Source organism: Mercurialis annua, linkage group LG5 (genome assembly GCF_937616625.2).
Source record: "Mercurialis annua linkage group LG5, ddMerAnnu1.2, whole genome shotgun sequence".
NCBI classification, from domain to species: domain Eukaryota; kingdom Viridiplantae; phylum Streptophyta; class Magnoliopsida; order Malpighiales; family Euphorbiaceae; genus Mercurialis; species Mercurialis annua.
In genome coordinates, this window is record NC_065574.1 from 9,446,449 (window position 1) to 9,471,200 (window position 24,752).

General features: G+C 31.8%; 2 protein-coding genes and 1 non-coding gene across 6 annotated transcripts; 2 read left to right on the forward strand and 1 right to left on the reverse strand.

Annotated features, from left to right (window-relative positions):
- Positions 1 to 1,015: 1,015 nt before the first annotated feature.
- On the reverse strand, positions 1,016 to 5,940 carry LOC126683447 (DNA-repair protein XRCC1). Of its 2 annotated transcripts, none has more exons than XM_050379346.2 (8): positions 5,832 to 5,940; positions 5,376 to 5,666; positions 5,069 to 5,257; positions 4,409 to 4,520; positions 3,361 to 3,446; positions 3,085 to 3,195; positions 2,584 to 2,670; positions 1,016 to 1,685 (listed from the first exon to the last, which is right to left on the reverse strand). In XM_050379346.2, exons 2-8 carry the CDS (start codon positions 5,592 to 5,594, stop codon positions 1,359 to 1,361), a joined length of 1,131 nt encoding a protein of 376 aa, XP_050235303.1. In that variant the 5' UTR covers positions 5,595 to 5,666; positions 5,832 to 5,940; the 3' UTR covers positions 1,016 to 1,358. The 2 variants fall into 2 exon arrangements, with proteins under 2 accessions (XP_050235303.1, XP_050235302.1); XM_050379345.2 differs by having other exon boundaries at positions 3,085 to 3,198.
- A 79-nt stretch (positions 5,941 to 6,019) lies between these two features.
- On the forward strand, positions 6,020 to 6,101 carry TRNAS-AGA (transfer RNA serine (anticodon AGA)). Its single transcript has one exon. It is a non-coding gene; the product is annotated as a tRNA-Ser (tRNA).
- Positions 6,102 to 6,713: 612 nt separating this feature from the next.
- Positions 6,714 to 13,139, forward strand: LOC126682498 (centromere protein C). 3 transcript variants are annotated; one of them, XM_050378212.2, is made up of 13 exons: positions 6,714 to 6,976; positions 7,185 to 7,378; positions 7,489 to 7,577; positions 7,659 to 7,761; positions 7,863 to 8,086; positions 8,203 to 8,978; positions 9,071 to 9,176; positions 9,458 to 9,567; positions 10,065 to 10,155; positions 10,466 to 10,575; positions 11,990 to 12,176; positions 12,274 to 12,381; positions 12,730 to 13,139. In XM_050378212.2, the coding sequence occupies exons 1-13, from the start codon at positions 6,839 to 6,841 to the stop codon at positions 12,849 to 12,851; spliced, it is 2,358 nt and encodes a 785-aa protein (XP_050234169.1). In that variant the 5' UTR covers positions 6,714 to 6,838; the 3' UTR covers positions 12,852 to 13,139. The 3 variants fall into 3 exon arrangements, with proteins under 3 accessions (XP_050234169.1, XP_050234170.1, XP_050234171.1); XM_050378213.2 differs by having other exon boundaries at positions 9,458 to 9,564; XM_050378214.2 differs by having other exon boundaries at positions 6,715 to 6,976; positions 9,071 to 9,170.
- The last annotated feature ends 11,613 nt before the right edge of the window (positions 13,140 to 24,752 follow it).

The following is a 24,752-nucleotide window of genomic DNA, read 5'->3' on the forward strand; positions in this document are numbered from 1 at the left end:
TTAAGTAAACCGATAATAAATTAATAGTAAATTTATTTTTATTATAAAATAGAAGTAATAAAGTTGAAACTAATTTGATATTTTTTTTATAACATTGTTGACAAGCTGATAGTAAATTAAGTAATAATTCATTTAAATATTTTACAATTTAAAAATGAAAAATAGTAATTTAATTTTTAAATAAACCGATAGTAGACCATTAGTAAATTGTTAGTGAATTTATAGTAAACAAATGTTTAGTAAACCATTAATAAACTCAAACCATATTTTTACAAATGAAAAATGTATTTTTGTAAATTTTTTTGGTCAAACTGTAAATTCAACTATTTTTGGTCAAAAAGTTTTTTTTGAGAATAAGTAGGTGTTTGATAGGCATTTATCTAAAAATCTCCATTATTTAATTGAATTGCCACTACGCTTTCTAAGTTTCTATCATGGCAAGAGGTAAGTACGGAATTCCACATTCATGAACAAAATATATGGCCAAAAACAAGCGTTTAAACTGAGAACGAGTTACTATATTCAAAATTTCTCAATAAAACCATTCAAGGTTATCCACATTTTAAAGAACTCAAAGTTTATTGAGAAGGAAAAACCAAATCCACCGTTCGGAATTCCTTTTCCGATTGTACCCATAAAAACTTGAAAGATGCTATAAATTCCTACGGAAGTCTCACCATCTTCCTCGCAAGAGGTTAAATATAAATTGAATATTACCTCTATAACTATAATTTTTGTGTGTATTATGTTCTTTTGAAAGAACTTTAGTAAAGCACGCTATTTATAACTGTACACTTAATCTTTTATATACTTAAATTATTTATTAAATATTTATTACTTGCGTGCTGTTTGACCTAGTTGTTGAGCTTAAATTTTTAAAAAAGTCATACCAAAGCAATGCAAAAATTCCGTACTGGTATATATCTATAAAAACATTTCCAAATCCCAGTTCCTAACATCCCTACATCCAGTGCACATGGAAAGATCATTTAAGAAATAAGGAAAAGAAAAAGAATTAAAAAGTTATTTAACAAACTACCTGTAACCATCAATCAAAACATCCACTAAGTCGCTAATCCAAAACAAGCATGGCAATGAATGGCCAATCCAAATATTGAAAAAGACTACCTATTTAATGCAATACATCCAAATGCCAAAGAAAAAAAATCTATCACTGTTTTACCATTCTTGTTTTTTTTCCTTGTTCTGTTAGCATACTTATCTTAAGCTCTCAAACTAAGCCAAAGCTCAGCCAATTTATCTATTGGTGGCGGGTGTAACTAACTGTCTTCTCAATGACAGGATAGATGAACATTCTGAGAAGGACGTAACATGAGAACACTTATCATTTTTGGATCTTAAGAGGCAACATTATTGTAGGCAAGGCCAATTTCTTCCTCTGTCATCTCAATTGTTTCATCACTGTCGTAGTCTACAGCAACAGATTTCCTACTACCACCCTTCTTGTTTTCGCCATTCTTCTGTCTTTTTGTCTTCAGCTTCGAATCATCATTTATAGTTATACTGTTAAGTTCTTCCTCGTAAATTTGTTTGAATGACTTGGCCTGTCTGCAGAGATCTTCCCTGGAAAGACTAGCTCCACCAGTTTTATTATCTACAAGCTTTATAAGCTCCTCAATTGCACGAGGAACAATATTCCACTGCTCGACTATTTTCTTAATGTCCTAAGAAGATTAAGTAAAGATAATTTTAAAAATAACATTTTAGCACGTCATAAAGAGGGTAGCCTTAACAAAAACCAGCAACTCACAAAGCATTTAAGATCATTGAAGTTAGTTTATGAAAAAAATGAGATTCCTAATAAACGGTGTGCAAGCATACTGAAGTAGGTTTAGTCGGTATTAACTCAACATGATTCATTCAAGTAGGGACAAACAACCCTATGTTTTGGCAAAGGACAAAAGAGTCAACATGTGCAGGTCTTCAGCCAGTGAAGAGAAGAGTCATAGCATAAGTATGCAAGAAACAAATGCATATAGCTGAAAGATGAATTATATGTAAACAATATGCAAAAGCAAGGACAAAAGTTAAAAGATTAACAAAACTAAGATGCTTTTAAACAACTCTGTTTTAAGGTTCTCTTTTGAAAGGTTTACACAAAGTCGATGACCAGCCTAAACCCTAAAGTAAGGTGTTTGCAAGAGTAAGATGCTTTTACAAATACTCTCATCTGAATTTCATTTTTGAAGCAATAGCCAACACTTATGAATCGCAGATAGAAAGCATGATGCAAAGTACCGATGATCAGCCTAAACCCTAAAGTAAGGTGTTTGCAAGAATAAGATGCTTTTACAAACACTCTCATCTGAATTTCATTTTTGATGCAATAGCCAACACTTATGAATCGCAGATAGAAAGCATGATGCAAAGTAAGCATGATGTGGGGGGAAAACCGCAATTTCCAATGAAAAGAAAGCGAAACGATTAATGATATAGACATGCCTTGAACACACACTTCCCTTCACCGAAGGTCCTTCCATTAGAACAGATGACTAATGCAGTGTGCAAATAGAGCTTCCAGCATATTTGAAAAGCAAAATGAGATATTAGAGAATCATATACCTGATCCTGTTCAAAGGAATCAATAGCATCTTGTAAACAAATTATGATGCCTCCGGAAGCTATTTCTTTAATTTCACTCGGCTCCGGCTGTTTATGAGAACAAAAATAAGTATCTAAAAATATAGATTTGTACATCCACCATGCAATAAAGTAAAGATAAGCAGAAGGGTTCCACATCCTTTGGCTGGCAAAAATAAATATAAAAACATACTTTTTGCATTCTATTGTGTCTTCTTCCTTTTTCCCTATAGAACTAGATCATTCAATAGCAAATAGTTTGATGACTAACAGTTATATGGTTAGCATGAAAAAAAGGAAGAGCCAACATTAACAAAGCCTAAATTTATATGCACACGCAAAAAGTTACTTTTTGGCAGAATTTTCCAAGGAAGACGTGCATTACTAGCTGATTAACATGATCCCAATAACAGCAATTAGCAACACTATCTGTAAATAAATAAAAATCAGCCATAGTATCTAAAGGATCAGAGGCCATTTTACCTTTTCTTCTTGACTCTCCAGCCATGTGAGAGTTCTGTTGAGATCATCAATGGCCCATTCTTTCACTTTAGAAGGGGGGAATTGCTCTTTGTCAGGATTTGATGCTCTAGTCTGCTAAGTACATGTGACAAAAAGTTGGTCAGCAAAAGCATGAATATAACTTCTAAGAACATATATTATGGAAGCCTAGCCTGGGATAGCCTTATAAAGTAAATTTCCACTATAATACCCGGGAGGAAATGTTAATACTCATTTCTACACTTAATTCAAGAAAACCTTTGAGGATGAAGGAGCAGTTGATTTTGAATGTGAGCCTCTTTCGACTTGTTTGCCAGATTTTATAGATGTAGATGGCTTTTGATCTGCACGAACTCTTTGAATTCAGAAGACAGACTAGTCATCAAACTTAAAAGACTAGAAAAAAATTGAAGGTTTAATTTAGTACATGAATTTGAATATGCATTTAAAGTAAATGTCAAAATGAAACACTTCGAACACCAGTTTTGGCCAAGAAACATATATGATCATAAGAGGCTAAGAAAAGATGCTATAGTACTAAGTCATAAGACCTTGAGAGGAAACAGTATGGATCCATATTGATCAGCTCAACAGGGTATCAAAATATTCGAAGAGTTAATGCACCTTTCAGATATTACCAATGATTAACCACTAAACACTCATCAAGCTAAAGAAGTCGAAGTCCGTATAAGATCAGCATTAAACAGTTCAGAAAGTCTTAGCATAGCAATCCAATTTAGTCTTTTGATCCTGAAGATTAATAAACTACTCAGGCAACTTTCAAAAGGATTACTCAGAGGCTTAAGCCCAAAAATTGATACATCTTCTGGATAACACAATATTTCTCTTACTCACAAATTAAATGCTCAACAATATAAGTCAAAACATTAACACACTAGAGGCCTATTTTTGCATAAAATGCAAAACCTGGGACGGTTCCTCAGTAGGAGAAGCAAAAGTAATGATTTTAAATATTTATGTACAATGACAATTATTTAGTCAATAATCCCACAACCAGTCTAGGGCTAGATAAGCACACATTGATATCTGCAAAAGCCATGAATAATGCTATAACAAATGAGAAGGTAAAAGAAGTTCAATGGCCTTTGACCAGGTGCTAAAAGTGTATACTTTGCAAGAAGGGGCAATGCTTGTTCTTAAACATAATATTGCTTGAATAAGGCAGCGAGAAGGGATGAAACATAGAGAAATTGTGAAAACTCCTTAGGAGAGACAAAAGGACATTTTGTATCTGGATAAGAAAAGCATAAAAACAATGATTAGATGAACAAAAAAGATGCTTTACCACTGCTGATTTCTGTAGTGTTATAGTTTTCCCGCCATGGTTTTCCAGCATGCATCAAGTAACTATCAATTTCAACAAGCTTTCTCTGGCTGTAGCATTCTAATATCCAATCCTGATGCAAAGAAACTAACTTTCATCAGATTATCGTGTCAGTATGAATTCATAGACCAGTAGTAACATTAAGAAAGCTCAGTGATATTTGTTTATTTGGTACATGTAACTGAAGATATGACAGAAGGGACACAATGCTGTTTAGGACAAAATACAAAGAAAGTGATTAGTTGACTCAACCAAATATCTATGTAATAGAGAATAATAAAACTTCTTAGTCATCTATGCTTCTATAGCAAATCTAGTCATGTCCATTCCAATTACTAAAAGCTAGATTAATTGAGAACAACAAGAAGAAGAACAGAAGCTTTGCTGCTTAGAGAAATTTAACATTTTCTAATATTTAATTTTGTCACAAGAGTATTAAAAACATAAATATCAGCAACTAGAATCCTATATAGCCAAAATCAAATGTGGTTGTATTGGAACAGTCATAAAAGATACACTTTCTGAGCAATTATTTGCAATCAACTATAATACAAAAAACATGAATAATTTCTTCTCGATTCTAGTATAAATTAGAATAAGAAATATAAACAACATATCAACCTTCTTAATAATCGTTCCGTTATCAGCCTCAACTTGTCGAAACTTAGGAGTATTCGAATAAGCACAAACCAAAAGAGTACACTCAGGACTCCAGTCCTGCCGAAACTCAGCTCCCATCTCCAAAGCCCGAGACCTCAACGTTCCACGCTCGGGATTAACAAACCCCGACAACACAAACACTACTCCATCCTATCCAATCCAATCCAATCCAAATCAAAACAAATGCCACCAAAACCAATCACTTAAAACTAAAACTCACATGAAATAATAAAACATTAATCAAATTTCAAAAATTGAATTACAATACCAAAAGTTTGGAAAAGTCCGTCAAATTCGGATCACGAGCTTTAGATTTTGTACCAACACTGGTTTCCTCGGAAGGTGCATTGTTTTCCTTATGTTCTGGCTTCTTTTGAACACTAGATTTAGTGGTGTCATCATCTTTTGAAGTCATCCATGAAGGAAGATTTCGTTTCTTACTAATACTACTACTAATCTCTTCTTGACTTTGCTTTGAATTAGACATTTCAAATAACTCAAACAAAAATTCCTCAAAGCACCAAAAAAATAATAATTCCAAGTACACTAAATTGAGAATCTGCAGTTATAAATAAAAGAAGAAAGAAAAAATCAGCACAAAATATTAATAATATCAATATAATTAGTAATCAGAAACGAACAAAGCAGTTGTGGTCGCCTATAGAGTGACCTGCATTGTAAAATTGTACTGAATTAAATATAATTGAAAATTAATCTGGTTTACCTAAACCTAAAAGGTGTCGATAAACTCGAGCGGTGGCCTGACATGCCAGTGCTTAACTGCTTATTGTTGAATGTTGATGAAGTCTTGACTGAAATACGTTACGGTTTGAAAAACAAAGCACCTGGAAATGGAGTTTTTCTTAGGAGTTTTTTGTTATGGATTTTGTTGGAGCGTTTCTGAACAATAAGGTGGACGTGCCGGAGTGGTTATCGGGCATGACTAGAAATCATGTGGGCTCTGCCCGCGCAGGTTCGAATCCTGCCGTTCACGCTTTTTTGTTCTTTTACATTATTTTTTTTCGTTAGTCCATGTCTATTCTTTTACATTAACTTTTTGCTTAATGCAGCTTTTGACCCCTAAATTTAGATCGATTAATCTATATGACCTTATACCTTTTAGTTTAACATATATGATATTTTAATTTATATTCTTTTTCAATTTAACCCTTAAATTTTTTACTTCTATAATTGTTTGCCACCTTCTTGTTCAGCTGGATCAAATGTTTGGTTACAAACTAAAAAACACGAGTGAACATATATTTTTAGCGGACATATCATATGATTAATGTTTATTTTTTATCCTCAAATTTGTACCATTTTACTAATTTGATCATTGAATTTGTACTCTTTAATTTATTTAATCCCTCTGTTTTTCATTTTAACTTATTTGACGTCTTATTTTTGGTGATGTGACGAATTAGGTTGCGGTCCAATAAGTAATTTTTGCTACATCACATTTGTGCTTTTTTTTTTTGGAGTTACAAGTAAAATTTACAAGTTGAGACGCTAGATAAACTAAACAAAAAGATGAGAGATCAAATAAGTTAATAAATACAAGTTCAAGAGCAAAAGATGCGTTTAGCCCATTATTTTTCATAAGTCCATGGCATGGTGTAGATCACGTGCCTCCCGCTTTACTCACACTTTTCGAATTCATCACTACTGTACACCACCACCAAATTTTTCAGTTTCTCAGAAACTCATAAATTAACCAAACAAAGTTCAAAAATGGCGGATTCACAACTACAAGAAGATCCGCTCAAACACTACACCGGACTCTCTCTATTTCCACGAACATTATCGTCTCTCTCCCTTCCCGATGCTCCGACTGATCCTCTCTCACTCCACAATTTCCTCAAATCTCTGGTATCTCTAGCTTTAATCGGTCTCTGTTCTTTTACCTTCCGTTTGAAGTCGTTTTCATAGCATTTGAATTTATTACAGCTCTGTTATATTAATTTTAGTGATTATATAGTGGAATGCGAAAAAAAGAAGGAATTAGAGATAGTTTTTGTTAAATTAGCGTTTTCGAAGTTATTTTGATTAATTGTGCTTATGATTGTGTTAATTTCAGCCTGTTAGAAATCCTGATAAGCTTATAAAGGCGGCGGAAAGTATTTTAGATAGCACTGCGGAACTACCAAACCCTAGGATGACTAATAATGTAGCGGTTTTACATGATGTTGGTGAAGTTGTTAATTATCCGCGTGGTCAAAGGCCTGGATTAGATCGGAAGCGTCGGCGGTTTTCTTTGATTCATGATAAAAGGTAAACTGAATAGAAACTTAGTTAAGCTAATGGATAGTTTAGTTTATTTCATTGCATGAAAAAGTTGGTTGATTAAATGTAATGTTATTGTTATGTGATTGTTTCGACAGAGAGCCTGTGGTGAATTTGGAGCCAGCATTGGATTTCGATAAATTGAAAGATCCGGAGGAATTTTTCTTAGCTTGTGAAAGGCGCGAAAGTGAGTTGGGATATTCGGTTTTTATGTTTATGAATTTTGTGTCTCTTACAAGTTGCTTATAGATTGAGAGTTGTTGTTTAGATGCTAAAAAGGAAATAGCCAAACAGACGGGCGGTTCTTATACTGATTCTGATCAGTACAATGTTTTCAATGTTCCATTATCCCAACGACCCGGAATTCAAGGGTATGATTGGATTACTGTTTGTTATTATCATCTAATTTATGGGTTATTTATTGGATGTTTTACTTATTAGCGTCACGATTTTAAATCCTTATTAATATCAGGAGATCTAGGACATCAAAATATAAACATCTGTATCCAACCATGTCTTCCCAAGAGAACTCTGGAGTGGATACTGTGTCTAATAGTGGCTCACATCAAATGGCATACACTGCAGCTCAACAAATGCAGCCAGATAATGTGGCATTAGAGGAAATGGAGCCAACAGATGATGTATCACAACAAACAGAATCAGCAAATGATGCATCAGAAGATATTGAACCAGCTAGTGAGTGAATGCAAATTCAGGAACATTATTAAACTGTTTCCCTCTACCTCCCTGTAGGTCTAGCCATATATTTAAGAGCTTATTATTAATGCCTAATACTGTCAATTTCTAAACAGGTTCAGTAGATAAGGTTGAGAACCAGGTCAGTAAACTTCTGGATGATTTTCTTGCTTCTGAAGAGCTAGACGATGGTGCACTCAATCTATTGCAAGGCACATTGCAGTTCAAACCCTATCATATAGAGCAGCTAAACCTTCCTGAGCTACCGGATTTTCAAAGGACTGACTTTAAGGCTTCTGGAGTAAACTTGTCAAAGTCGAGGAATGTATTATCTGACATAAACAATTTATTGAAGGAGACACGGAGTAAAACTCCAGTGAAGCTGAAGAGTGTAGACAGTTCTGTTCATATTGTTGGCTCACCTACACCTCCAAGAAATCCTTATGCTTCTCTATCGGCATTGCAACGGAAATACTTTAAGTCAAATCCATCAAATGATCCATTTTCCGCTGATTATATTGACCAAATTTTAGAAAAAAATGCATCTCATGTTCAAAATATTGATAAATATTCTGATCCAGTTGATGCGGGAAAGACATTGTGTGAATCTGGTGACTTTAACTCTCAATTAAATGAAGAAAATGATGGTGCGGTTTGTAATATGGGTCTACCTAAGGTGACAATTAGTGACTTTACCAGTGTATTTAAGGAAGATGTGAATGTCAACTTAACAAGTCCTGGAAGCAGTGGTGAGATTGAAACTTTGGAATCTGACTCGGTGTTAAACAGTAATAATTTCAGTATATGTAATGAAGTCATAAATGAGAAGTTGTGTCAGGCCGGTGTTCGAATTGACATACAGACAAAGGGAGCTAGTGAGTTGGAGAAAATGGTGAGTTTTCTTTTGGCTTGTTTGCATTCTAAAATTCATATCATTTTTTGAAATCATCATGTCTTACATTGTCAGGCTTTGCTACAATGTAGGTAGAAGAAGATGCGTTGCCGGAAGCTGTGCCCGTGCAGTCTGATCAGGGAACAGATGTGTTTTCAGTGGAAGCATCAAACACCATGCAAAATAAGATTGGTATCAGTAATTTTTTTTTCCTTTACTCAAATGCAACATTCTGCTTCTTTTGTTCACATTGACTCCAGTTTCTGTAAAGTAACATGTATGTTTGTAATAACTGCAATTTCTGTCAAGTGACCTTTTTATAAAAAAATAATAATAATTGTGAATTATCACACTTCAACTCCAAGGTTGCAAGGCAATGGTGAATTTAGATGTTGGCATCACATAGTTGCTTTTGCACTAGGAGTCTGAATCTCCTCATTCCCTAATTTACTAATTTATGGATCAATTGTTTCTGTAAGGTCAATCAAATCTTACCGCCGATGAAACACCAGCAGCAGATGAATGCCCTGAAATTCAAAACGATGCTGCAAAAAGAGCCGAGGAGAGTGGTTTCGAACAAGATAATGTGGTTGAAATTCTCTTTGCTCTTTGCTCTTTGCTCTTTCCTATTTGGTTTAATTAGATATTCATCTTCTTAAAATGCTACTATACATTTGTTGGTGATGTTTATCTAAGTTAGAAATCATAGGTTTTTATGTTAACAAGGGGTGTGCATTCAGTTCAAATCATAGGCTTATGTTAACAAGAGGTATGCATTCGGTTCAAATCGAATTAATTTGAATTTTTTATGAGGAAAGTATGGGTCTCACCCCTTTCTAAAATTTATTTACAAATATATTTTAAGTTTGAAAAATCACACTTCCTACTTTATCATTTAAACATTTATAGCTAGTTTTCTTTTATTTACAGTTTTACTGAAAATGGGGGAATGGTGGTCGGTCGCCAGAATTTGATCTGAATCCTGAAGTAGCTGTTACTTTGAACATTTTGATTGCATTCTGAAATTCACATCATTTTTTGGAAATCATCATCCGTCTTACATTGTCAGGCTTTGATACAATATAGGTGGAAGATGTGCTGCAGGAAGCTGTGCAGCCTGATTGGGAAACAACCGAGATTCCAGTGGAAGCATCAAACAGCATGCCAAATAAGCTTGGTATCATTACTTCTTTCTCTTTACTTAAATGCAACATTCTGCTTAGAATTGCATCAACCTGCTTTCAGTCTCATTAAGTGTAATTTGAAGTAATACTATTAATACTTGTAATAGTTGTTCAAGTAACCTTTCTGAGAAAATGAAGATTTTTGCTTTTTATCATGAATTAACAAACTTCAACTCCAAGTTTACAATGTAGTGGGCATCACAAATAGTTGCTTCTGCAATGGAAGTTTGAACGTTCTCACATCTTTCTGTGGTTTTATTCGTGAACCCAATATACTTATTTTTCGGTCAATTTTCCCGGTAGGTCAATCAAATCCTCCTGCCAATGATAAACAAGCAGCAGTTGAATGCCCTGAAATGCAAAATGGTGCTCTAGAAAGAGTTGAGGAGACAGCTTTGGAACAACATAATGAGGTTGGAATTATTTTTGCTCATTTCTATTTGGTTTATTAGAAATCTATATGCTTAAAATATTGGTATTCATTTATTGGCGATGTTTATCTAAGTTAAAGTTTAGAATCATGGGCTTCTGTCAACCGGAGGTATGCATTTGGTACAAATTGAGCCAAATATTGATTTTTAAATTGAATTAAACCAAAATTCTTTGAATCTTATTTACTTTAAACGGAAAGAACCAGTGGGGTTTGGTCGTTTGTTTTGGTTTGAATTACTTTTATTGGTGCGATTTGTACATAAATTCAATTAAACTTTTTACTGCCAACACCGAACCAAAACCAAATATCAGAAATTTCTAATAATTCAAACCGAAAAAACCAAAATTATCAGTTCTGTTCTGCACACTTCTACTGTCAACATGATGTAACCTTTAACCTCGATAGTTGATACTATTATTTCTTTGCTCTATTAAGTGTTTTTGAAGCTTGTGGTCTGGTTTGTAGGCATCTATTGTAGTTAGAGAACTTGCATAATGGTTCGTCTTGACTAAAAATCCTAAACATTCATTTCAAATGAAAAATTAGAAGGCTAATTGAAGTAACAATCCATCATATTGTAGGTTGAACCTGAATTTTTGTTTAGATATTAATTGTATTCACAAGTTATTGGTTACTGTTATAAGGAGGTTATAGATCAAGTGACGTTGCTCCTTTGTTATTGGCTACTTCTGATCTGAATTCTGAATAGCTGTTCTTTGAACATTTTGAATTCTGGATGCTGTCAGTGACTCAATTCATGTTTGAAATTAACATTTTATTAAAGCCTTCGCTGTCCGATTTATTAGCTGTCAGCAGTCAGCTGAATACAGGGGTCTGAACTGGCTGCTGTTTAATGTTTAACCAAATATTAGATTTTACTTGGTCGGTCTAATCCTGTCTAGCTGCTAAGATTAAATTGAATTAAAAAATAAAAGGATTGTGAAATCTTGTGAAGCAGTTCCTTGCATAAAGTATTATGTAGCTTTGTCCTGAAAGCAATAATTAGGATTATTGCATCATTTGATGAAAAGGATTGGCAAACCATCACATGCTTGCCCTCTGTTGCCATAAGCGTCTTTTTTTCTGTTGCCATAAGCGCAGATCATTTAATTTTTTTTCTGATTGAGATGGTTAGTTTTATATAATTACATTCCAGATCAAACATGCGTCTGTTAATTTTATAATTATAAATACTGTAAGCAAGAGTTATCCTTTTAGTGCTTTTATGCAAAAAGCACATACAAAAATTGAAAAATAAAAAAGTTAAGCTACCGGCAGCACTATAGCTCAGTAAAGATGGAATCGTTAAATTCTATGGTAAAGGTCATCTTTAATAATGATATATGGTTTTGGCCTTTCGTTGAAGTTTCTTGCTATTAACCTTTGCACAACAGGGAAATCAGGAATCATCTGTTTTGCCAATGAATGAGCAAAGCAAAGCAAAGTTACATTCCGGCAGAAAACGCAAGAGGAAAAATCAGGAACCATCTGTTATGCCAATGAATGGGCAAAGCAAAGCAAAGTTACATTCCTACAGAGAACACAAGAGGAAAGCTTCTGCTAGGAGGCAAAGCCTTGCAGGTTCTTTCTGTTCCATTAAACATTAAATTATTAATGGTGCTGCTACAAGTACTGCAACACAACTTTTTACATGTTTCAAATCTCCATCTTTTTGTAGATTGTGGTATGTCATGGGACAATGGGTTAAGACGAAGCACCAGGATCAAGTCAAGACCTTTGGAGTTCTGGAAAGGGGAAAGATTTTTATATGGCCGCATTCATGGAAGTGAGTTGTTGCTTTTGTTTGTTAGCTAGTGCATATATATTTTATTTTTGATGATGATATGTTAATATTGTGTTTAGTTTCGATTTTAGTTGGCCTTTCACTTTCTTTAGTAAATGAAATGGTTCTGATATGTGTAGTTAACCTTGTTGTTTCTTTGGAAGATGATTTTATATTAATTAAAGGTTGAATTATGTCAACCATATATACTATCTAGATCTTTCAAGACAAACTGAAAAATATGATTGCCTCAAGTTTTACTGAAAACTGTTGATAATCTTTTCTCGTAAATACGACATTGAATATTCCTTCTATGATATTTAGTTTAACGAAATCGTATGTGCATGATAGGTTTGGCTACAGTTATCGGGATAAAGTATGCATCTCCAGGAAAAGACAACGGGGAATTGAAAGTTAAATCATTCGTCTCTGATGAATACAAGAATCTGGTTGAAGATGCTGGCCTGTACTGAGATTATGACTATAGTGTTTATAGACCAAGCCAACAACACCACCCATGAGGTCACTTGTTTTTCCTATTTCATGAACTCCTTCACTTTGGATGTTCATGGTCTTGTTTATAATGACCGGTTCCTACACATCTTGTGTATTATTCATTACTCCAAAATTAGGATCAGTTTTAGTTGTTGTCCGGAAGTTCAAAGGAGTTGTTCGGCATCATACTGCCGCATCCGGCGTGTTGCTAAAGGTTTGAATTCTTGTATTAGTTTTACATGTTGTGAGATGAGTTTTATTATGAAGCTAAGCATGTAATTATGGTCTTCTAGCTCTTACCATTGGGTTCAATTTAGCTTGGAAATTTGACAATGGATAAGGCCCTCTCTCATTTTCTGACTTTGTAAATGTGCAAAACATTTCAAAGATATGAGACATCTCCATCAACATGTCACTAGTTGTGTTTTTACTTGCACTTTACATGAGATAAGATCAGCTTTTAGTGGGACAACGAGTCATTGAGTCGGCAATGAGTTGGCTATGCCTCTCAAATCCATAATGTACTTTAATTTAGTATTCTTTTCTAGCTATTTAATGCATTTTTATTTTCAGTCAGCAAATTCAATGCATCCTTAGACTATAACCAATGTATATAATCATAGAATTCAATGCATCAATCACATTGACACTATCTAACTAGCAATATGTAAACAAACTGGCTGACATCTTACTACTTGATGCTAATGTAAATTTGTGGTTCTAACAATATCAGATTGTGAAAATGAACTCGCATGAGTTCAGTTTTGTAAATTGTACAATTTTCTTAGTTGAGAAAGAAATAAAAGAGTAAAAGGGTTAATCTGTAAACGCCATTAAGATTAGGTCTAATTCATGCATCATTTCTAACTTTCTAAAAATCAATTAATTCTCTTAATATTTGATATACTTTATTATTATTATTTCTTTTAGTTTAACTTTAGTTGACAAAGTTAAAGAATCTAATTTCCAAAAAAATTAGTTATTTTTAATCTTTTCTTTAAATAAGCTTATAAATAATGTTGATTATATAAAATTCAAGCATTTTTTCAAAAATTAATCCGATTTGGTTAAAAGTATTAAAATTAAACATTAATATAGTATAACAACTTAACATAATTATTTTTTTAGAGTATTCTATAAAATGTAGATTTTACATTTTTAATATTTGTCAAGCAGAAATTATTAAATTAAACTTTTCAACAAATTTGTTTTAGAACATCCATGTGCGGCCTTTGGAAGAAACATAAAAATATTTTCTAAAATAGGTTTTTATAAAAAAATAACTTTTACATAATTCTTAATAATTATTTAATTATTTTTGGGAATTTATTTAGGCTTTTAAATTAAAAATGTCCATGCGATTATATTTAAAATAAATAAATCTAAATCTCAACAATTTTATTTTATTTTTGATGATAATTTTTTCTATCGAATTCATTAGGAGAGTTAGAAGACTGGAAGACAGTATAATTTTTGTCAAATATTAAAAAAAATTAGTTGACTTTCAATATGTTAGTGATGGACCCAAAAAAAAATAGTAAACTTAATTTGGACACTAATTCTTGAAATGACTAACTCCAACCTATTGCCATAAATGAAACCCATAATTTGGTTAAAATATTTGGGTAATATTGTGTCATAAATTCTGACATTATGTATGGAAGAAATAATATATTTCAGCTCGAGAATTTATTTATCAATAAGTAATATACCAATTAGTATTTTAATATGAATTATTTTATCAACCATCCTAGCCACTTTTGTGTCAAGTGGCATTTCCTTTCTCATCCTTTTTCTCCCATAAAGGACGACAACTAGCTAAGACTTCACTCCAACATTTCAGCTAATTAATCTCTTCATCTGAAGTAAATACTACTCCGATTTGGTTAATATAATCAACATTATTTATAAGCTTATAGGTTTTAAACATAAAAATATTTTCTAAAAATATTTTTTAGAAAATTAATTAATTAATATATATCATATTTTCAACATTAATTAATGTCTTCATTATTCAAATCTCATTGATAATGGAAAACTCTCTTATAAATAATTTTATCTATCTATACTATATATAAAAGCATGAATAGAGGGGGGAGGGGGGAACAAGCAAATTTACTGAATAATCCTTTTCGGTTTATTACTAAATAAAAGTTTTATAATCATTAGCTAATTAGTATTTAATTAATTATTATTGTAATTAAAGTCTTAATTAGAATAGGTAGCTAAATTATCTCCAATTAAATTTTTAGTATGCAAAAAATAACTAAATTGTCTCCAAATTAGTAGGAATACCTATCTTTTTGTTTGATTGAATTATAAAATTAAAATACTCTGTTTGGTCAATATAATATTATTTAAATTTCTATCTTATTATTTTTAAAGATATAGTTAATTAAATTAAGTTAATTATTTAATTATGGTTATTATAAAACCAAAATAAGAATAAATTCATTATGGAAAAAAATTTAATAACCAAATATATTATATTTATTTTTACAAAAACTCTTAACTAATTTAATATTAACTATCTATCTATCTATACCATATATAAAAGCACGGATGGGGGGACATGAAAATTTACTGAATAATTCTTTTCAGTTAATTTTCTAAGTAAAGGTTTTACAGTTATTAACTAATTAGTTATTTAATTAATCACTATTGTAATTAAAGTCCTAATTAGAATAGGTAGCTAAATTATCTCCAATTTAGTTTTTAGTATGCAAAAAATAACTAAATTGTCTCCAAATTAGTAGAAATACCTATCTTTTTGTTTGATTGAATTACACAATTAAAATACTCTATTTGGTCAATATATTATTATTTAAATTTCTATCTTATTATTTTTAAAGATATTGTTAATTAAATTAAGTTAATTATTTAATTATGGTTATTATAAAACCAAAAGAATAATAAATTTAGTATGAAAAAAATTTAATAACCGAATATATTATATTTACTTTTACAAAAATTCTTAGCTAATTTAATATTAATTATCTATCTATCTATACCATATATAAAAACACGGATGGGGGGGGGGGGGGGGGGGGGACAGGCAAATTTACTGAATAACTCTTTTCAGTTTATTACTAAGTAAATTTTTTATAGTTATTAACTAATTAGTTATTTAATTAATCACTATTGTAATTAAAATTCTAATTAGAATAGGTAGCTAAATTATCTCCAATTTAGTTTTTAGTATGCAAAAAATAACTAAATTCTCCAAATTAGTAGGAATACCTATCTTTTTGTTTGATTGAATTACAAAATTAAAATACTCTATTTGGTCAATATATTATTATTTAAATTTCTATCTTATTATTTTTAAAAATATTGTTAATTAAATTAGTTAATTATTTAATTATGATTATTATAAAACCAAAAGGAGAATAAATTCAGTATGGAAAAAAATTTAATAACCGAATATATTATATTTACTTTTACAAATTTTTTTTTTAACTAATTTAATATTAATTATCTATCTATCTATACCATATATAAAAGCACGGATGGGGGAGACAGACAAATTTACTGAATAATTCTTTTCAGTTTATTACTAAGTAAAAGTTTTATAGTTATTAACTAATTAGTTATTTAATTAATCACTATTGTAATTAAAGTCCTAATTAGAATAGGTAGCTAAATTATCTCCAATTTAGTTTTTAGTATGCAAAAAATAACTAAATTCTTCAAATTAGTAGGAATACCTATCTTTTTGTTTGATTGAATTACAAAATTAAAATACTCTATTTGGTCAATATATTATTATTTAAATTTCTATCTTATTATTTTTAAAGATATTGTTAATTAAATTAAGTTAATTATTTAATTATGGTTATCATAAAACCAAAAGAAGAATAAATTCAGTATGGAAAAAAAATTTAATAACCGAATATATTATATTTACTTTTACAATAAATTTTAACTAATTTAATATTAATTATCTATCTATCTATACCATATATAAAAGCACGAATGGGGGAGACAGACAAATTTACTGAATAATTCTTTTCAGTTTATTACTAAGTAAAGGTTTTATAGTTATTAACTAATTAGTTATTTAATTAATCACTATTGTAATTAAAGTCCTAATTAGAATAGGTAGCTAAATTATCTCCAATTTAGTTTTTAGTATGAAAAAATAACTAAATTGTCTCCAAATTAGTAGGAATACCTATCTTTTAGTTTGATTGAATTACAAAATTAAAATAATCAATTTGGTCAATATATTATTATTTAAATTTCTATCTTATTATTTTTAGAGATATTATTAATTAAATTAAATTAATTGTTTAATTATAGTTATTATAAAACCAAAAAAAGAATAAATTTCGTATGGAAAAAACTTTAATAACCGAATATATTATATTTACTTTTACAAAAATTCTTAACTAATTTAGTATTAATTATAAATAAAAAAATTGATATAATTATAATAAATTTACTAATTTGTTCATTGACGAGTTACGTTACGAGCCACGTGCATAGCACGTAAAGCAAAACTAGTATGTTAAAAGCACAAAAATCTGTATGCAAACAACTTATAAAAATTCGAATGTAATTTGTTTTTTCATCCCATGTAAAATTGAAGATGTATATCAGGTTCAAGATAAAAACTTCATCTAATAATATTAAAATTGCTTAATATTATTTAACATAGTATTAGAATTTTTATGATAAAAAAATTAGTGTTTGATTTTTGCAACCTCCTAATGATTAATTGAATATAGGATTGATTATGAATAAAATCGTCAATTTTGCATTAATATATAACTATATCACAACTTCTAAAAATTATTAATTTTATTAACCATTTTTTAATTTTTTGCAATTATATTACCATCTAAAAATTTGACGATTTATAGTTGACGTGTCGGCAACAAAATGATATGACACGGCAAGTCACATACCACAAATAATTTATCATGCTATTAAGTTGATTATTCAGTTTAAAATCTAATTTAGGATTACATGTTTTTGAAAGAAAAAAAATGCAAAGCAACAAAATTGCTCCAAAATCTCAGTGCAAATTACCATATGTTACTTGCGGCATTTAACTTGTCGCATTAAGCCGTTTTCTAGGAGTGTTTATCCCACACAACGGATGTGCTACGTCATTTATACAACAAGCCAATAATCTTTTGCGATAGGAAATCTTTATTTATTGTTTATTTTTTTATTATTTAATTTTTACACATGGCTAATACTTCATTAGTTTGTTGCATGAATGACGTGGCGCAACCGCGTTGCGTTGTATAATTATTCATTTTCTAGTCGTCATATCAGCTATAAATCTGTCACGACCCGAAATCTCGAGTCGAGACCGGCGCTAGGGAATGGGAGTGGTTGCTCCGAAACCCGTAGCAAGCCTGAAAATCGCTATAAATTTTTTGCTTTGAAAATTGAAATGTATGAAACATTTATTAAATAACTGATGGGACAAAACATCAGAGTTCAAATGCGCTTTAAAATATTTGTATACAATAAGACTATACTAGTCTACTGCGGACAACTAGAACTTAAAACCTTCTTTACAGTCTTTTACCAAAATAGACTTCCGAGAAATAAACATTCGGAAGCCTCCTTTAAAATCGGACCAGCTTTCCCTGAAAATGTTTGGAGGAGTGGGTCAGTATAAAACTGAGTGAGTTCATGCTGTTACAAATAAATATTACATAAAGTGAAAATCGTTTTATATTTAAAATAACTTTATGTATTTTTAAAATCCTTTGAAAACGTCTTAAAAACAAAACCATTGAAGCTTGAACTCGCACATAACATATTTCGACAAGACTTCAATATCATTGAAAGTCAACCATACACGTTGACCTTTAAATTAAACCACATTTCTTAAATTCGTCCATCTACATTGATGGCGAAATTAATCGACATATCACACATGCATAATCTTATGGGACCGATAGCACAGCCAACCGATCAACCATATTCATCTGACATCGATAGCGAAGCCAACCGATGTAACACACACACACACAACCTGACATCGATAGCGAAGCCAACCGATGTAACACACATACAATCCTGACATCGATAGCGAAGCCAACCGATGTTACACACACACACAATCCTGACATCGATAGCGAAGCCAACCGATGTAACACACACACAATCCTGACATCGATAGCGAAGCCAACCGATGTAACACACACACACACACAATCCTGACATCGATAGCGAAGCCAACCGATGTAACACACGCACACAATCCTGACATCGATAGCGAAGCCAACCGATGTAACACACACACAATCTTGACATCGATAGCGAAGCCAACCGATGTAACACACCCACACAATCCTGACATCGATAGCGAAGCCAACCGATGTAACACACACACACACAATCCTGACATCGATAGCGAAGCCAACCGATGTAACACACACACACACACACAATCCTGACATCAATAGCGAAGCCAACCGATGTAACACACGCACACAATCCTGACATCGATAGCGAAGCCAACCGATGTAACACACACACAATCCTGACATCGATAGCGAAGCCAACCGATGTAACACACAATCCTGACATCGATAGCACAGCCAACCGATGTAACACACACACACACAATCAAGCATAAGCAATTGCATAATAATTTTCAAAACTATGTGTGTACCTTTCTATATCAAAATAATATATACATATAGTATATACATAAAACATACATCCATACAAGGCATGTAAACATATAACACCGCAACACATATATCACACAGTATGTTAAAATATGAGACTTTACGAATACCGAAATGTAAAAACATGTACTCACAGAAACCGTTTAACTACAGTATTACTCCGTCAATGCTCCTTTAAATAACTCCGTTAATTCCCTTGGTCCTCCGACCCGATGGCTCGACAACTTGTCGAATCTAGTTAGGATGAAAATATTAATTCTCTTAATTAATAAAATCCTAACTCTAGAATTAACTATATACCATTTTAATTAAATTTAATTAATTAATTCTAGTCTCCAAATAATTTCTTATTTAATAAGTTCATAACTTATTTTATTCATGTAATTTTTCTTTACCTATCACTTTTTGCACATAAAACCATTTTTCAGAAATATTCATTTAAATACTTCATTTTTTCATAAATATACTTCAATACATAAAATATATTTCTTCCATCAAGTAATACTTTCCACTTCAAAGTTATTTATTTAAATATATTAAAACAGCCCCATATTAGCTTAAATTCCATTTTTGGTCAAAATACCAAAATACCCTCAAACTTTTCAAAATTGACCGTTTAGGTCCTTTCATAAATCAATTAATTTCAAAATTGACAAAATCATTTTATCTCAGATTATTAACTTACATAATTTGGAATTTTTGGCTAACATACCATGTAATCCCTCAATTTTGGAAAAAGTACAATTTAACTCAAAAACTCTAGTTTTCGGCAAACATATCGAATTCTTTCAAAAATCATCAAAGTTCTTTAAAATTCTCAAAATCATTTCACATCAGATTATATACATCAATAATCTGGAAATATGGTTAAATTACAGGTTGGTCCTTTATTTTTACAAAAATTACATTTTAACCCCTAAACTTTAAATTTTGACAATCAAGTCCAAACCCAACCAAATTCAATAAATCATCAACTCTCAAACTTAGAATCCCATTTATATTTTGATCACTCCGGTCACCAGATTCCGGTCAAGCTCCGATGAACTTTAAAACCGTTAAAACGTTCAAAAATCATTTTTACACAATTTTAATCACCCAAAAATCTACCAATACATATTTATTTTAATTATCATATTAAAACAGCAGCCCCAAAATTAAAATAAATTATTTTTCATAATTTTAACAATTTTAACAATTTAAAACCGTATAAACAATTAATAATCAAAACCGATTATTAATCCGTCAAAACACCTCAACTAAATCAATTAAATTCCATAAATAATCAACATATATATTTCATGAATAATTTCTGTCCAGAAATTAAAATGACAAAAATACCCTTTTTAAACATTTTTTTACTGATTAAACAATTATAAAAATTAAACCCGATTAACAAACCATTAAAAAATTACCATTAAACATTTATTCATCATCAACCCAACATTTAGATCAACCATGAACAAACTCATTTCCAGAAATTTAAAATCCATTTATTTACCCTTTTAAGTGATTTTTAAGCCTTTAAAACTATTAAAAATTGAACTCCAAACCATTAAATTAATACCCGAAATATTTAACATATTTAATCCACAAAAATCACACTTTAAAGCATATTTTAACCTCACTGTTTAGATCAGCCCAGAAAATTAAAATAATTAATTTAATTTCACGGAAAAATTATTTTAAAACCGAAACCCAACAAAACAACAACTAGAACATATTATTTAAACATCAAACCACAATTTTTAGCAATCTAAGCATGTATCTAAAACTAAAACAACATCAGCAAATAAAAGTAAAGATTTGAGCTTTAAATTATACCTCAAACGAACATGCAAAGATAGATTAACAATCTACGGGAAATTTGCTACGTTTTTTATTAAGAAAATTTAGTGAGAAAATAAAAGTATAAGCTTTGGTGTTTGGTGAAATGGAGGATTTGGCACCCACACAAATGGAGAAGATGATTGAATTACTTGGGCACCAAGATTGTCTAGAGAAATATCTAGATATTAGTTTCATGTTTGGTTTATTTACAAGTTTGCCATTATGGCATTCTTGTAAATAAATCGAACTCTAGGGGCAAAATAAATTCAAGTTTCTTAAATATTCAAAAACATTAAATCATAACATATGGGCTGAATTAAAATATTTTTGGGCCTTTAAAACAATTAAAATAGTTATTTTGACGGTTTTTAGCGTAAAATCGCAAAATTCACATTTAACACATAAAATTGCCAAAAGTTAAAATTAAGTCAAAACACACACCAAATCACATTTTCACACTTATAAATTCATCTCGTGAATTTAATAACTATTTTCGAGGTCCTAATTAATTAAAATTGGACACGCGCGGAAATAAATACTATCAAATAATACGGGGTATTACATTCTCCCCTCCTTAAAATAATTCGTCCTCGAATTATAGTATCACGTATATCTCAACATCTATTATCTAGGACTAATAGGGTGCTTTACCTTATCCTATTTCTTTGTTTACATTACGGAGTCAATGTCTCAGCGTACTTACATTAAAAACTTATCCTTTTAAAACCACTTTTCTTTTCCACATATAAATCCATGTCATAATTGTGCACCGGTGTGATGACTTCTCTCATCACCAAGAGTTGCAATGGCATTCCTCTTTTCTTTTCAACATACATAATGCACATGATGCATGTTCTAATAGTGAATACAATATGAATGTAGTGATGCAATCCTATTCGTGCCAATGCAATGCTTTCGTGATTCGTGTCCGGGCACAATTATGTGTTCATAAAACAACTCTTTTTCATTAAACACATTTGTTTTTACAAAACTGGCGCCTGCGTAAGTTTCTGTAGACATAGAGCTCTGCAAAATTGCTTATTCCATAATTTTTCTATTTAAGCTTTCTACTCTTTACTACACATCTAAAGGATCTAATCTTATTCCTTGGTTTCAGGCATAGCTTGCGAAACTAGCCCAAATATTCTTATTAATCCTTGATTGATTGAGGGAATTTCGCCACTATTCAACCTCTCAAGTTCGGATTTTCATTGCCTCACTCTCTACCGCGTATCGCGTTAGGTTGACCCGGTCTAGAAACCGTCATGTAAATAGACCTTGCTTGCTGAGGAAGTGGTTGGTCCACATTCTCTATTGTATTATACTGTACAGAATACGGGCATTCTCTCGCGTAATGACCCTGTTGGCCGCACGAAAAACATACATCCATAGTAGTTTGACAAATACCTAAATGTCTCCTTCCGCATCGTTGACACATAGGATTTGTAAAACTAGAGCTTCCTTGCTCAAAATTTTGACCAATGGTTCTAGCCTTCTTGGCTTCTTTTCCTTGTCTACCTTTCTGATGGGTTCGACCACGTCGTCGTACATTTTCTTCACTTATTTGCCTTGAAGTTTGGTTTCCATAACCAAAACGTTCATCTCTAACTTGGTTTGGTTGTGAGGGGTCAGGAATTTTACCAAATTGGATTAATGCGCTTTCCAGTTGTCTTGCACTGTCAACGACTTGCACAAAATCCTTGTCTCTTTGAGTCAACAGTTCTATAAACTGATGTCCTAATCCCTTCACAAACATGGTGTTTACTCTGACTTGATCTGTTATCAAGTCTGGAGCAAACCTGCTCAATCGATTAAACTCGGTAACATATTCTTGTACAGATCTATTACCTCGAGTTAACGATAACAGTTTTTCCCGGTTACCTTCAACTACCGCAAACGGTAAGAAGAAGTCCTTATATCGGGTCACAAACTCTGCCCATGTTATATGACCCATTATTGGTCCAATTACTTGTCGAAACCAATCCTTGGCTGGACCTTTCATCGACATTTCCATTAACAACATTGTCTGCTTTCGTTAGCTTGAAGTGTACGAGCATTTTGCTCGACTTCTTCCAAAAAGTCTAACGCATCACTTGATCCATCAAACTCTTTTCGGCTCAGTTTTACGTATGATAACACCAGATCTCTATCAGCATTTCTCTCCTCTCACTGATGCTGGTGTTGCATCCACTGCCCCATCATTAACACACAACTTCGTATATCAATAATTTCTGCTGCCAAATGATTTATATCAATATTGGGTTGTTGCGGCATTCCTGGTGCCTGCACATTCCCAGCTTGATATACTCTAGGTTCTTGTTGACCTCTATTTTGTCCGCGGCCTCTATTTGCCGGTTGGACTGGATCATACTCTCCTAAATTAATTTCGGCCTCCCTTCGGGCCTCGTTTACTCGTTGTGCCGCTGCACGCGCTCGAGTGTTTCTTTGTTCAGCCATTCTAAGGCACAAAGAATTCTAAATGAGCTCCTAATAACATGGCATACTCATCATGTTCGCAAAGTTCTACCGCACATATAGTTGTGTCTCATTCTTACTTTACGAATTAGGCTCTAATAAAATTTTCATTCGTCTATGTCATATCTGGCTATAACTCACGTGTTCTATACGTTTCATATACACTATTCCATTGCATGCACATAATACTCAATCACATTACATGCACATAATCAAATCATAGCCATCACAAATACATAAAAATTAGGTTCAAAGAAAACCCAATTCATTCATGATTTACTCAATCATAACACACTCCATAAGTCTCGAGAGTATACTACTCTACGTAGACTAAACAACACTCGAAACATATAATCACTCAAGTAAACAATTCACAATGCACATGTCACCATATATCATACATATAAGCCATATCCTAATGATAATCAACTCATTTAGGAATTCTCGGCTAAAGCACATAACACAAGTCTCGTGAGTATATCTCTCTACGCAGACTTTATCACATTCGAAAGCATATCACTCCTTTCAGTGATTACGCTATAAACATACCACATCAATTAATCAATCATACTCATAATAAACACTCATTTCATAGATAATATGAGTCTCGAGAGTATACAACTCCTCGCAGACTATATACTCGAAAGCGTAATGCTTACTCGAGTAACCACAAACATATATTGTGCTAACACACACATCTAACTTATATCCTGACACCACACATAGGACAAGACGTTTTGAAAAACATTTGAAAAACCGATGAAAATATTTTAAAGACATGACTGGAAATCCTATAATCCGCAGTAATTCCTAACTTAGCCTAGTGACATTGTATATTGCTTCTAGGTACACACAACATCTACATAGACTAGCAGTGGTATCTCTAACCAACTGCACTCAATTCACATATTAGCAGAG